The 15,336-nt window shown below is 45.0% G+C and overlaps 1 protein-coding gene across 8 annotated transcripts in view; it reads left to right on the top strand.

The window, feature by feature from the left end:
- Positions 1-15,336, top strand: part of TBCE (tubulin folding cofactor E) — a 90,925-nt gene that overhangs the window by 71,799 nt on the left and 3,790 nt on the right. For 7 of the 8 annotated variants that reach the window (XM_054497244.2, XM_054497205.2, XM_063670927.1 and 4 more), the window contains 9 exons: positions 678-777; positions 4,191-4,267; positions 6,028-6,123; positions 6,668-6,732; positions 6,826-6,890; positions 7,584-7,736; positions 9,041-9,194; positions 12,398-12,466; positions 13,416-13,475. In XM_054497244.2, coding sequence (XP_054353219.1) covers positions 678-777; positions 4,191-4,267; positions 6,028-6,123; positions 6,668-6,732; positions 6,826-6,890; positions 7,584-7,736; positions 9,041-9,194; positions 12,398-12,466; positions 13,416-13,475 — 839 coding nt within the window. Of the gene's footprint in view, positions 1-677; positions 778-2,931; positions 3,085-4,190; positions 4,268-6,027; positions 6,124-6,667; positions 6,733-6,825; positions 6,891-7,583; positions 7,737-9,040; positions 9,195-12,397; positions 12,467-13,415; positions 13,476-15,336 lie in introns of all 8 variants that reach the window. The other variant, XM_054497262.2, reaches the window with a different exon arrangement.

Raw genomic sequence — 15,336 nt, 5'->3', positions numbered from 1 at the left:
CTTTCATTCTTGAACCATTTTTGCATAGACAGGTGAGTGTACAGTAAAGCAGGTAGACAGGCCTGAATGAGTTGTGCTCCCAAATAGAGCAAACGGGGATAATTCAACCCATGGTGTCTCATCTTCTGGAAATACGGGCTTGTGTTTTTTAATAGTATCGTCTTTCAAAGTGACTGTCAGGATTGAATACTTTCTGAGATTAGGGTTTTGAGAAAGAATTTAAGGGGCAATAATTTCATCCATCCTCATAGCCAAAGGGCAGACTCTATGTTTAGAGAAGCAAAATTCTAGCCCACGATTCAGTGTATCAGTAAGACTCTGGAGAACGGGGCTTTGTTTTGGAATATCCAGAGCCATATCTTGTGAAGCTGGAAGCTCACCTTGCAAACGCCTGAGTTTTGGGTTTAGGAAGCCTGCAGCCGCATACAGCTGCCCTAATCCTGTGACAGCATCTTTACACAGCTGATACCAAAAAGTTGTATGTTGTAAATGTTAAAAATTAGGTAGTCTTGATTCACTTGAATCCTTAAAAAAGTGATGTTTAAAATATAATTCCATTTTAAGATTGAAACAAATCAAACCCCTTAGATTAAAACCCAAATTGTTGCTTTCAACAACTATTTCAGTTGGGTTTACTGTATAGAAATAAGTATATTGTATCTTTTTTTTCTACACAGTGAAAATAAACTAAAATTTCCCTCCGGTTCAGTATTAACTGGAACGCTTTCTGCACTGAAGGTTTTAGTCCTCAATCAAACAGGAATAACGTGGGCTGAGGTAATCGTATTTCTTTGGTTTATTACACATTAATAAGCAATTAAAAATGTTTGGTTTAATAGGGAATTGTTAGTACAATTTAATAGTACAACTGTGGCTTCATTTAAATCATCCCAATATCTATTAATAGATAACAAGATTCTTTAAAGTGCCTTATAAAAACGAGTTAAAAGAGCATCATAGTTGAGTTTTGCATCTAGAAATCCATGTCCTATCTCAGCTCATTTTGACTTGTTCTGGTGCCTTTATAAACAGTGGCGCTCCATTGTGGTATGAACAAGTATGTGCTGAGCTTCGAAAAACTGTAGTGTTGGCTATTGACTTAGCTTCCTGAGTTTTCCTGTTTTTTTTTAGAACAGAAGCCAAGCAGCAGAAAGGTTCTCACATCCTTTTCTTGTTAGAAGTTCGGCTCTTGGAATCCACTGTTCATTTTATACAGCCGGGCTCAAAAGTAGACTTGTGGGTCCTTGGCACAGCAGCATTTGGGACTTACATCTGGCAGTACTGTTTCCTGTGCGAGGTGTACTGACTTCACGCACCCAGAGCATCAGAGCATTCCACTTTCTTTTTTTTTTTTTTTTTTTTTTTAGACGGAGTTTTACTTTTGTTGCCCAGGCTGGAGTGCAATGGTGCGATCTCGGCTCACTGCAACCTCCGCCTCCCAGGTTCAAGCGATTCTCCCACCTCAGCCTCCCAAGTAGCTGGGATTACAGGCATGTGCCACCACGCCCAGCTAATTTTGCATTTTTAGTGGAGACACGGTTTCTCCATGTTGGTCAGGCTGGTCTTGAACTCCTGACCTCAGGTGATTTGCCCGCCTCGGCCTCCCAAAGTGCTGGGATTACAGGTGTGAGCCACCGTGCCCAGCCCACTTTCGTTTTTATTTATTTATTTTTCTTGAGACAGAGTCTTGCTCTGTTGCCCAAGCTGGAGGGCAGTGGCGCAATCTTGGCTCACTGCAACCTCCGCCTCCCAGGTTCAAGTGATTGTCCCGCCTCAGCCTCTCAGGTAGCTAGGACTACAGGCATGTGCCACCGTGCCCAGCTAATTTTGTATTTTTAGTAGAGACAGAGTTTCTCCACGTTGGTCAGGCTGGTCTCGAACTCCTGACCTCAGGTGATCCACCCGCCTCGGCCTCCCAAAGTGCTGGGATTACAGGCGTGAGCCACCGTGCCCAGCCCACTTTCATTTTTATTTATTTATTTTTCTTGAGACAGAGTCTCGCTCTGTTGCCCAAGTTGGAGTGCAGTGGTGTGATCTCAGCTCACTGCAACCTCCGTCTCCTGGGTTCAAGCAATTCTCCAGCCTCAGCCTCCTAAGTAGCTGGGATTACAGGCGTTCGCCACCATGCCCAGCTTATTTTTGTATTTTTAGTAGGGACGGGGTTTCACCATGTTGGCCAGGATGGTCTTGAACTCCTGACCTCAAATGATCTGCCCGCCTCAGCCTCCCAAAATGCTGGGATTACAGACGTGAGCCACCGCACCCAGCTCGGGCATTCCACTTTCAAACCAAGGGTGTAGAAATACATTCCCAGCCATGTTCACCCAGGAAGTGCCACAGAGGCCGCTCAGTGAGAGACAGGTGGGCCCCCTGTGCCCTTAATATGCCCATGACCATGGAGCCTCTTTCCTAGGGCCCCTCCTCTGTGAGGCGCTTACTCCCTCTCAAGGTGTAGATGTAGCTGGAAGACAAGAAGGGGCCAGGCACTGGCACTGGGGCTCACACCTGCAATCCCAGCGCTTTGGGAGGCTGAGGTGGGAGGATCACTTGAGCCCAGGAGTTTGAGACTGCAGTGAGCTAGGATTGCACCTTTGCACTCCAGCCTGGGTGACAGAGGAAGACCCATCTCACCCTCCAAATAAACTAGGAAGGGCACACAGAAATTCAGGTGGTGGAGATGGCAGTAAAGTTCCAGTGAGAAAATTTAGAAATAGTTGGTGAGGCTGGTCATGGTGGCTCTCGCCTATAATTCCAGCCAGCACTTTGAGAGGCCCAGGCAGGAGAATCGCTTGAGGCCAGGAGTTCAAGACCCACCTAGGCAACATAGAGAGATCCTGTAGATGCTATATATATATTATATATTATTATACATAATTATATAATATATAATAATTTTTTGTAAAATTTTTTTTTTGTAAAAAAAAAAATTAGGCTCATGCGCAGTGTGGTGGCAGCAGGCACGGTCTCGACATGCAGAAAGACGCCAGCAAGCTCGTGGATCTGTGCGTGCTGCAGAAATGCTCCACCAGCAACTGCATCATCAGTGCCAAGGACCACACATCCATGCGGATGAACGTGGCCAAGGCCAGTGAGGTCACGGGCAGGTTTAACAGCCAGTTTAAAACCTGTGCTATCTGCAGGACTGTTTGCAGGATGGGTGAGTCAGATGATTCCATTCTCTAATTGGCCATGGCCAAGGGCGTCCTCTCAACTATTTGGTTTTTGAGATGGAGTCTTGCTCTGTTGCCTAGGCTGGAGTGCAGTGGTATGATATTGGATCACTGCAACCTCTGCTTCCTGGGCCAAAACGATTCTCCTGCCTCAGCCTCCCAAGTAGCTGGGATTACAGACGTGCACTACCATGCCCGGCTAATTTTTTGTATTTTTAGTAGAGATGGGTTTTCATCATGTTGGCCAGGCTGGTCTCAAACTCCCGACCTCAAGCAGTCTGCCCGCCTCAGCCTCCCAAAGTGCTGGGATTATAGGTGTGTGCCACAATACCTGGCCATTTTTGTATTTTTAGTAGTAATGGGGTTTCATCATGTTGGCCAGGCTGGTCTCCAACTCCTGACCTCAAGTGATCCACCTGCCTCGGCCTTCCAAAGTGCTGGGATTACAGGCATGAACCACCGTGCCCGATCTCAAAGAACTTTTGACTGGAGAGAATCATGGATGTAGAATATTTGTCATAGATATATAATGAAAACTTTAAAAAATATATAATTAAAAAAATAATAATGAAAGAAGAAATAATTGTTGAGAAATTTATGAAAGGATATGAAAAATTAGCATATCCTTTACAAACCCAGATTGGCATTTAAAATTGAGGAAAGGTGTGTAACATCAATTTACTTATTTTGGTTAAGCAAATTCTATCAAACGATAATATGTGCAGTTAGTATCTCCTGTTCTACCTCGTAGCTGCTTTACCTAAACCATGCATTGACACCTACCTCCAAAGCCTCAAAGTGCCCACAGTGTGTGCTCCCACAGCATTAAAATACACCCCCTTAACATTTTATCACCCCCCACCACCATTCCAGGCCTGAAACATAGTCTTATGAACTGTCCGTGAGGCACTTGTTTGCTGAAACAGTAACTGAGCTGAATCCCTGTGGTGGTTCCTGTGGACACCCGGGAAGAAACAGCCAGCAGAGGCCACCTGAGCCTGAACCGAGTTTCTCTTCCAGGTGCTGCGGTGTGCCATGGGGTGCCCAGGCCTGGAGGAACTCTACCTTGAGTCTAACAATATTTTCATTTCCGAAAGGTAACTAGCGCTTACTTAAATGCATCTATCCCCATTTAATCATCATTCTGAGTAAATAAATGGTCTCAATTATATCTAACCTTAATTTTTAGAAGGATTTGCAAACAAGAATTAGGAAAAATGCTTATTATTCATTGCCTTCACAAATTAGAATTTCACTAATTGGTTCTAATCAAAGGAAACTCATCAGAATTAAATATTTGTGAAGACATGAGTTATATTAGTTTTGCATCAGTGTATTAACTTGCTCTTTCTTTCTTTTTTTTTTTTGAGACAGAGTCTCACTCTGTCGCCCAGGCTGGAGTGCAGTGGCAATCTTGGCTCACTGTAACCTCCACCTCCTGAGTTCAAGTGATTTTCCTGCTTCAGCCTCCTGAGTAGCTGGGATTATAGGTGCCTGCCACCATGCCCGGCTAATTTTCTTTGTTTTTAGTAGAGACGGGGTTTCACCATCTTTTACGGGGTTTCACCATCTTGGCCAGGCTGGTCTCAAACTGCTGACCTTGTGAGCCACTGTGCCCAGCCAACTTGCTGTTTCTAAATGGAAGTTCTGTAGGATATGGTATAAAGATTAAAGAATGTATTTGACATTAGCATCATCTGTTTAAGGTCATTGTACCAAAGTACATGTAAAACTTTGTTCTCTGAAATATATTGTTGCCTCATCTCCTTTTTTAATTGATAATATTAAATTACTATGTAAAATTAACCTAACTGTGGGAAAATTTACAACAAATTCTGAATTAAAGGATTCAGAATCTTAAAGATTTTCGTTTACAGAAGGGTTTCATTATGTAGGCAAATGCAGGTGTTTGTTTTTTTTTGTTTTTTTTTTTGAGACGGAGTCTCGCTGTTGCCCAGGCTGGAGTGCAGTGGAATGATCTCGGCTCACTGCAGCCTCTGCCCCCTGGGGTTCACGCCATTCTCCTGCCTCAGCCTCCCGAGTAGCTGGGACTACAGGCACCCGCCACCTCGCCCGGCTAATTTTTTGTATTTTTAGTGGAGACGGGGTTTCACCGTGTTAGCCAGGATGGTCTCGATCTCCTGACCTCGTGATCCGCCCGCCTCGGCCTCCCAAAGTGCTGGGACTACAGGCGTGAGCCACCGCGCCCGGCTGTTTTTTTTCTTTTTTGAGATAGAGTTTCGTTCTTGTCACCCAGGCCTGGAGTGCAGTGGCGCCATCTCAGCTCACTGCAACCTCCACCTCCCTGGTTCAAGTGATTCTCCTGCCTCAGCCTCCCGTGTAGCTGGGACTGCAGGCATGTGCCACCATGCCTGGCTAATTTTTGTATTTTTAGTAGAGACGGGGTTTCACCATGTTGGCCCGGCTGGTCTTGAACTCCTGACTTCAGGTGATCCGCCCGCCTCGGCCTCCCAGAGTGCTGGGATTACAGGCGTGAGCCACCGTGCCTGGCCTGCAGGTTTTTTAAATTAAATTTTTTTATTTTGAGATAAATCATATATTCACCTGAAGTTTTATAAGAAATGATACATAGAGATCACTTGTACCCATGACCCAGGTTCCCCCATTGGTAACAAGTTGCAAAACTATGATATAGGATCACAGGCTAGGTGTGACACTGATACCGGCAGGAATGTGTGCGTCACCACAGGGACCCCTCACGTTGCCCCTTTACAGTCATATTCACTTCTTCTTACCCCTAACCCTCCATCGCACCAAATGCAGGGATTTTAAGGCTGTATCTTTGAAAGCAATTAAGAGATAAATTCATGGTGAAAAAATTTTGTTTTCCATACAGGCCAACAGATGTTCTCCAGACAGTCAAGTTATTAGACCTTTCCTCTAATCAATTAATTGATGAAAATCAGCTGTATCTGATAGCCCACCTGCCCAGGTAATTTGCCCCTAAACGCCTGATACAATAGCGTTCAGTCAATTCTTAGTGAAGCAGTTTTCATATGCTATGTATGCCTTCTCAATAGAAACGTGATAACAATGATGGAATTTCTTAATTGAGTAATTCCCTTTGGGAAATTTTCATTTGAATTCATTTAGAAAATTTACTTGTGAACCCTGTGTAATGTGAACTATGTCTGTACCAGATAATTTGAAGAATGAATAATTTGGCCCTGGTGATAATGCCGAAAGTCTTCATTCATTAAACGCCGGGCAGTAGACCGTGTCTCTTTCCTCTGAGACGCATTTAGCACCTGACATAGCAGTAGGTACTCAAGAACCATTAGGTGACTATAGAGTCATTAGAATGTAGGATAAAGAGTTCACTTTGCATGTCCTAAGTTGGACTTTATAGTTTCTAAGTATTTTACGTGGGATTAAAAACCCAGGGCGTAGGAAGAAATTTACAAACCAAGTCTGGTTGATACCCCATAGCATTTTAGATTGTTCTGTGTAATCAAATTTTATGTTTTGAATTTCAGGTTAGAACAATTAATCCTCTCTGACATTGGAATTTCTTCTCTACATTTTCCAGATGCTGGAATTGGTATATAAGATTAGTAAAGTTCCCCTCTGCCCCCCCACACTATACTTCAGCTACTTTCACTTCTACCGTGTAACTTCATTCCTCTTTTTATAGGGTGCAAAACATCCCTGTTCCCGTCCTTGAAGTACCTTGTAGTAAATGACAATCAGATATCACAAGTAAGAGCTGCTTCGGAGTATGCCCAGCACACTGTTGCCTCTTTCCACTCTCATGGCAGAGTTTGGAGGTTCCTTCTACCAAAAAAATAAAAATAAATTTAAATCGAAAGAGAAATGTCTCCTCAGTGTGAAACTCCTCGTAAGAAGCCAAAAATATTAAGAAAGAAATTAGTTCACTTCACACTTAAGTGGACTTCACACTTAAACGGCACATGAATAGAGTAAAAGTGGCCGGGCGCGGTGGCTCACGCTTGGAATCCCAGCACTTTGGGAGGCCAAGGCGGGCGGATCACCTGAGGTCGGGAGTTCGAGACCAGCCTGACCAACATGGTGAAACCCCATCTCTACTAAAAAAAAAATACAAAATTAACCGGGCGTGGTGGCGCATGCCTGTAATCCCAGCTACTCGGGAGGCTGAGGCAGGAGAATCGCCTGAACTCAGGAGGCGGAGGTTGCGATGAGCCGAGATCGCGCCATTGCACTCCAGCCTGGGAAACGAGCGGAACTCCGTCTCAAAAAAAAAAAAAAAGAGTAAAAGTATGTGGTCTTTCTAGAGGGGGTTGCTTAGTGCATGATGAAATTCCCTGCCTCAGATTAGAACTAGGGACATGCTTTCCTGTTGCTGGTTCAAACTTCTGCAAAAGTAGCGTGAAACATACTGCTTTTCATTTATTTCCTTTTGCTGTGTTTCAGTGGTCATTTTTCAATGAGCTAGACAAGTTACCAAGTCTACGGGCTTTGTCCTGCCTAAGAAACCCCCTGACCAAAGAGGACAAAGAAGCAGAGACAGCCCGTCTGCTCATTATCGCCAGCATTGGCCAGCTGAAGACGCTGAACAAATGTGAGGTGAGCACTGGCGTCATGACTAGCTATTTTTCAGACTAGAAAATAAATGATTTTAGGCCAGGTGCCGTGGCTCACACCTGTAATCCCAGCACTTTGGGAGGCTGGGGAAGCTGATCGCTGGAGTCCAGGAGTTCGAGACCAGCCTGGACAATCTGGTGAAACCCCATTTCTACAATTTTGTAAAAAATACAAAAATTAGCTGTATTTTTGCTGTAATTTGCACCTGTAAGTGCTTGTAGTCCCAGCTACTCAGGAGGCTGAAGTGGGAGAATCACCTGAGCCCCGGAGGCCAAGGCTGCAGTCAGCCATGAACATGCCGCTGTACTCCAGCCTGGGCAATGGAGTGAGACCCTGTCTTAATTAAAAAAAAAAAAGTAAAAAAATTATTTTTGAATATTGTAAAGGGGGTGAGATGTAGCTTTCCTCGGAATGGTGAAAGATTAGCCTTGTGCAGTTTCATGATAGTGGTTCTTTTCCAGCTCCTCAGGAGAGAGTACTCCACTTAGATCAGTGCACTATCATTTGAGGCACACCAGGCATCTTCTCCATGTTTTCAGGGAATGTAGACAGAAAGAACACAGACCACAGAGCTGCTTTCTCCTCTCCTTCTCAGCCACTCTTCCCCATAAAAGTGGGAAGTCCATGCCTTGTCCTTGCCAGCACTTTTGTGTATTCACTGGGTGTCAGTCAGCTCCACCAGAGCAGGCACCTCCAGGCAGACCTCGGGGAGGCGACCCAGGGTACCTGGTGTAGTCCTGAAACTGGCCTATGCGCAAGTACTCGCATGAATTAAAAGTGTAGGCCAGGCATGGTGGCTGACACCTGTAATCCCAGCACTTTGGGAGGCTGAGGTTGGCAGATCATGAGGTCAGGAGATCGAGACCATCCTGGCTAACACGGTGAAACCCCGTCTCTACTAAAAATACAAAAAAATTAGCCAGGCATGGTGGCATGCACCTGTAATCCCAGCTACTCCAGAGGCTGAAGCAGGAGAATCACTTGAATCTGGGAGGTAGGGGTTGCAGTGAGCTGAGATCATGCCACTGCACTCTAGCCTGGGCGACAGAGCAAGACTCCATCTCAAATTAAAAAAAAAAAAAAAGTGTAAAACTGAAATTCTTTTTTCTTTTCTAATAAACCCCTGAGTTCTGTCAATGTTAAAAAGAAGGTGAAAACTGTATCTTGTCCCACTCAATTTGATTATTTTCTGCATGTGCTATGGAGGAAGGACAAGGTGCAAAACGCAAAGGACTTGTTAGAAAAAAGCTTTCTAATAGGCTTGTTTTTATGTCACATGAACATAGATTCTCCCCGAGGAGAGGCGGAGAGCTGAGCTTGACTACCGAAAAGCTTTTGGAAATGAGTGGAAACAGGCTGGTGGACATAAGGATCCGGACAAAAACAGACTCAGCGAAGAATTCCTCACAGCCCATCCCAGATACCAGTTCCTCTGCCTGAGTACGTGCGTATACACTGGTGGCCTTCAGGTGGTGCATTTCCAGCTGGAACAAAGTTTTTTCTTGGGTATCAAAAGAAGTTCTCAGTGTTGCTTTTGCCCTTCTTCCTTTCCTGGGCTTTTTGTATTCATCTAAATGGACTATAGGCACTTTCCTGGGGCGAGGGCAGCAGGGTGAGAGCAGTATCTTTCAGCAGGAGGAACCTGGGAGACTGTTTATGTTCTTGAAATGGAGAGGTTTGCATTTGGGGAAGGGAAAGTAATTCTTTTATTTTTAAGAGATGGGGTCGGCCGGGCACGGTGGCTCACGCCTGTAATCCCAGCACTTTGGGAGGCCGAGGCGGGCGGATCACGAGGTTGGGAGATCGAGACCATCCTGGCTAACACGGTGAAACCTCGTCCCTACTAAAAATACAAAAAAAAAAAAATGAGCCGGGCGTGGTGGCGGTCGCCTGTAGTCCCAGCTACTCAGGAGGCTGAGGCAGGAGAATGGCGTGAACCCGGGGGATAGAGCTTGCAGTGAGCCGAGATCACGCCACTGTACTCCAGCCTGGGCGACAGTGCAAGACTCCGTCTCAAAAAAAAAAAAAAAAGAGAGAGTCTTGCTCTGTTGCCCAGGCCCAGGCTGGAGTGATCTCGGCTCATAGCAACCTCTGCCTCTGGGTTCAAGTTATTCTCCTGCCTTAGCCTCCTGAGTAGCTGGGATTAGAGGTGCCTGCCACCACGCCCGGCTAATTTTTGTATTTTTAGTAGAGACGGGGTTTCACCATATTGGCCAGGCTGGTCTTGAACTCCTGACCTCAAGTGATCCACCCGCCTCGGCCTCTCAAAGTGCTGAGATTATAGGTGTGAGCCACCCTGCGTGGCGGGAAAGCACTTCTTTTTCTCTTTTTTTTTTTTTTTTTTTTTGAGGCAGAGTCTTGCTCTGTCACCCAGGCTGGAGTGCAGTGGCACAATCTCAGCTCATTGCAACCTCCACCTCCTGGGTTCAAGTGATTCTCCTGCCTCAGCTTCCAGAGTAGCTGGGACTACAGGTGCGCACCACCATGCCTGGCTAATTTTTGTATATTTATTTTTTGAGACGGAGTTTTGCTCTCTTGCCCAGGCTGGAGTGCAGTGGTGCAATCTCGGCTCACTGCAACCTCCGCCTCCTGGGTTCAAGCAATTATCCTGCCTCAGCCTTCTGAGAAGCTGGGATTAAAGGCATGCTCCACTATGCCTGGCTAATTTTTTTTGTATTTTTGGTAGAGACAGGGTTTCATCATACTAGCCAGGCTGGCTTCAAACTCCTGACTGTGTGATCTGCCTGCCTCAGCCTCTGAAAGTGTTGGGATTACAGGCATGAGCCACTGCGTCCGGCCAGGAAATCACTTTTTTTTTTTTTTTTTTTTTGTGAGACAGAGTCTCGCTCTGTCGCCCACGCTGGAGTGCAGTGGTGCAATCTCTGCTCACTGCAAGCTCCACCTCCCGGGTTCACGCCATTCTCCTGCCTCAGCCTCCCAAGTAGCTGGGACTACAAGTGCCCGCCACCACGCCTGGCTAATTTTTTGTATTTTTAGTAGGCAGGAGGTTTCACCGTGTTAGCCAGGATGGTCTCGATCTCCTGACCTCGTGTGATCTGCCCGCCTCGGCCTCCCAGAGTGCTGGGATTACAGGCGTGAGTCACCGCGCCCGGCCAGGGAAAGCACTTGTTAAGTGTAGGTTCTTCTCTTGCGTATGTTCACCAGGTTTCAGGCGCTCCACTGTAGGAAGGCTAGGAAGCACTCCAGTTTATCTCCGAGGCATCCGTATTTTTTTTTTTTTTTTTTTTTTTGAGGTGGAATTTCGCTCTTGTTGCCCAGACTGGAGTGCAATGGCGCGATCTCAGCTCACTGCAACCTCTACCTGCTGGGTTCAAGTGATTCTCCTGCTTCAGCCTCCTGAGTAGCTGGGATTACAGGCGTCTGCCACCATACCCGGCTAATTTTTTGTATTTTTAGTAGAGATGGGATTTCACCAGGTTGGCCAGGCTGGTCTCGAACTCCTGAACTCAGGTGCTCCTCCCGCCTCAGCCTCCCAAAGTGCTGGGATTACAGGCGAGAGCCACCACGCCCAGCCGGCATCCGTATTTTTTAAAGCCCCCCAGGTAATTCTAGTGAATAGGAAAGTTCGCATGAGTGTAGTTCTGCAGTAAGCTCTCGTCCCTAGGGCTCGCTACCAAGGCTGGCACTTGGCATGCATGGCGGTTCCTTAAATCCTCCAGGCTGGTTCTTCAGGCTTTGAAGCTAAGAATTCATGAGTCTTTGTTCCTGATGTACTTTCCATTTTGTTTTGACTACACTATTCTTCCACATTTCGCTTTTATGTTATTTCCTTTTTTATATTTCTTAATGCAAGAAGCTCACTGCATAAACGCTTTAGGCTTGAACAGTATCTTTAAGGAAGAAAAGCAGCCTAAAGCAATCACTTTCAAATGACTCCATTAGCCGGCCCAATTTCCTGGCCACGCTGGGTGAATTCTAAATCCCTCGGAGGTGGGCAAGGGAAGACTGAAGCAGCCGGGCAGGTATTGTTGAGTACTGCACTGCTAAGAATGCTGGCAGACAAAAAGCACAGATACATGGGGGGATTTAGAGAAATGTTGTCACTGTTTGGCCTAGAGCAGGAAAAGAGTACTGCTTTCCTCCTCTCCTGTGGAGGCTGTGGTCCAGGCCGAGGAACTGGTTTGCAGTGTGGTACTGAGCGCCCAGCCTGGCACTGCACAGTCTGGTTGAAACCTGGGGAAGTGTCCTGTGGATTGTGTCTCAGGTGGCACCAGGTTTCTGTCAGCGCAGAAAGAGAACTGTTACCAAAGGTGACACTTGGGGAAAACATTTGAAGTATTTGAAGGCAGTCTTCTCTTGCTAGTTTGAGTCAGGACACCTAAGAAACAATGATGTAATACACCTGTAAACATGTTGCTTTTCATTTGTTGTCTTTTGTTGAGTTTCACTGGTCATTAACAATGAGCTAGATAAGCTACAGAGTCTGCAGCTCTGGGGTAGATAGAAGATTCTGCCCTTGGAAATGGTCATTGTCCATCACTCCTAAAAATCACACTGAATAAAGGCAGCTCCATGTGTCCTGGGAAAGGCACAGGCTCTCTGGACACTTACCTATTTTTTTTTTTTTTTTTACTTATAGTGGCCTTTGGTTTATCATTCATCTCTTTTAACTTCTTAAACAGAATACGGCGCACCTGAAGATTGGGAGCTCAAAACACAGCAGCCACTTATGCTGAAAAACCAGCTACTAAGTAAGAATCTCACATTCAAATCGTTTATTTGTATTTGAGTCCTTAAGTGCTGAAACAGATGGTGTGTTTCTCTTAAGTACCTAAGTAAATGCCTTGAGTTTTAAATGAATTCTTTTTTTTTTTTTTTTTTTTTTTGGCGACAGAGTTTCCCTCTGTCCCCAGGCTGGAGTGCAGTGGCGTGATCTCAGCTCACTGCAACCTCCACCTCCCAGGTTCTCCTACCTAAGCCTCTGGAGTAGCTGGGACTACAGGCATACACTACCACGCCCGGCTAATTTATTTTAATTGAGACGGAGTTTTGCTCTTGTTGCCCAGGCTGGAGTGTAGTGGCACGATCTCGGCTCATCGCAACCTCCGCCTCCCGGGTTCAAGCTATTCTCGTGCCTCAGCCTCCCGAGTAGCTGGGATTACAGGCATGTGCCACCACGCCCAGTTAATTTTGTATTTTTAGTAGAGATGGGGTTTCACCATGTTGGCCAGGCTGGTCTCAAACTCCTGACCTCAGGAGATCCACCCGCCTCAGCCTCCCAAAATGCCAGGATTAGAGGCATGAGCCACCGCGCCCAGTCAAAGAAATGAATTCTTTACAACATATCTAAATTCTTACACATTTTTGTAACTCCTATGTTTTAAACTCATTTAATAGTGTTATAAATGTGGGAGGTATTGGAGTTGTGAACCAAATTGTGATTTGTGAATTTATGACTTGAAAACCTAGCCAAGCTGTCAGGAAAGAAGTACTAAGTGGGGAAAAGGGAAAGTGTTGTCCAGCTATTTCTGTTGTTGTTAGCAATCTATGGAAGGATTAATAGAAAGAATTTTAAACATTGATTAGACCTGCCAATTTGCAGTGGATAGCTCTATCATTTGGCCATCTGTTGATGTGTGGATAATTTAAATCCATATAATAGTAGATATCAATTAGTCTTTTTCTTTGTTTCTCTTAAAGCACTGAAGATAAAGTACCCTCATCAACTTGATCAGAAAGTCCTGGAGAAACAACTGCCGGGTAAGAAGAACGAGCCTCTCTTTTCCTTAAACTCTGAATCATTGGCCTAGGTATGAGTCAGCTAAAATTAAAACCTTTAACTCATGTTTCAAAGTGTGGACCTCAGAGCTTATAGGTTTTCATTAGTCTTTTATATTCTAAAATACAATCAATCACGCTAATATCACTCCCCCATGTCCCCAAAAGTTCAGGTCTCCCATAACTTTATCAGCTGAAAGCAGTTTTGTTAAAATTGGAAGCCCCTGCATATAATCTCACACACACACACACACGCATTTTTTTTTTGAGACAGGGCCTCACTCTGTCACCCAGGTTGGAATGCAGTGGCACCATCTCAGCTCATGGCAGCCTCTGCTTCCTGGGCTCAAGCAGCTCTCCAGCCTCAGCCTCCATGTAGCTGGGACTACACATGCGAGCCACCAACGCCCGGCTAATTTTTGTATTTTTTGTAGAGATGGGTTTTCGCCATGTTGCCCAGGCTGGTCTCGAATTCCTGAGCTCAAAGCCATCCGCCTGCCTCAGCCTCCTAGTGTTGGGATTATAGACATGAGCCACTGCAGTTGGCCTAAATTGTATTTTTAACCAAAAACCTGAGAGCTTGAATGGCATAGCCGTTCGGAAGCATTCCCCAAGCCTGCTGCTGTTTCCAGGGAGACTGTGACACTGGGTTTGGGGTCTGCTTCTCATCCCTTCATAAGAGAGGAGCTATGTCCTGGTGAACTGAATTCTTATGGGAGGTTTGTGACTTTGCTTATATTCTACTTCTGCTCCTGACTGATTAGGAGTCCCTGCAAAAACAATTCGCAGATGCTCTTTTAATGGACACCCTGAAATGGTTTTCTTTGAGAAAGCTACCTTAGAACTTAAAAAAATTGTGCTACTGGAACTGAATTACTTTTATTTGGAAAATAAATATGCTTGTGTCAATAAATTAGATCAACATAACTTACCTTAAACTTTCACTCAAAAGAAAAATGAAATTATAGTCTACTTTTGAGTATGCCATGATACTGTGAATTCTCAAGATTAAACTTGATTCATAGCTAAATGCTAAAATATAAGTAATTTAGAGCAGTGAGGATTTAAATAAATACATATCGGCTTAATGACTCTAGTACACTGGGTTTGTTTGCCCGTCAGTGCAGTAAATTCACATTGATTTTTAAATTAGTTTCTATCAGATAAAGCAAGCTTATCATGGTATTGCTTATAGAAGGCCTTAGTTCTGTTCCAAGAAGTACCTTTCTGATTGATAACCATCCATTTAGTGTTAATTTACCACAACGTCTCCATTTTTATTTATTCACAATCCAGTTTCTACTCCTGTAATACGTAATTTGGTTACTGCTATATAATGGATTAGAATTAGTGATTTCCCCCTTCATTATTCTGTTTTCAAACTTAAATACTGACAGTAAAGGCCCTGGTGGAGACAGACTAGTCAAAGAGGGCCAGGACTGTTTTATTTTTTTATTTTTTTTCAGATGGGGTCTGGCTGTCACTCAGGCTGGAGTGCAGTGGTGCCATCTCGGCTCACTGCAGGCTCCATCACCTTGATCCCGGGCTCAAGTTATCCTCCCACCTCAGCCTCCTGAGTAGCTGGGACTGTAGGCACAAACCACCACACCCAGCTAATTTTTTTGATTTTTAGTAGAGATGAAGCCTCACTGTGTTACTAAGGCTGGCCTCAAACTCCTGAGCTCAAGCAGTTCTCCTGTCATCACCTCCCAACGTGCTGGGGTTATAGGTGTGAGCCACCATGCCTGGCAGGCCAGGACTTTCTGTGAATGTTTTTGGCCTTCGGTGTCTTTGCGTGTTTCCTTTTGCCTTTGCAGATACATCAAATCAATTCATGGGAATG

The sequence above is a fragment of the Pongo pygmaeus genome, chromosome 1, assembly GCF_028885625.2.
Source record: "Pongo pygmaeus isolate AG05252 chromosome 1, NHGRI_mPonPyg2-v2.0_pri, whole genome shotgun sequence".
NCBI lineage: Eukaryota > Metazoa > Chordata > Mammalia > Primates > Hominidae > Pongo > Pongo pygmaeus.
Note: the sequence above shows the minus strand (reverse complement) of the source record. Positions and strands in the feature narration are given on the sequence as shown.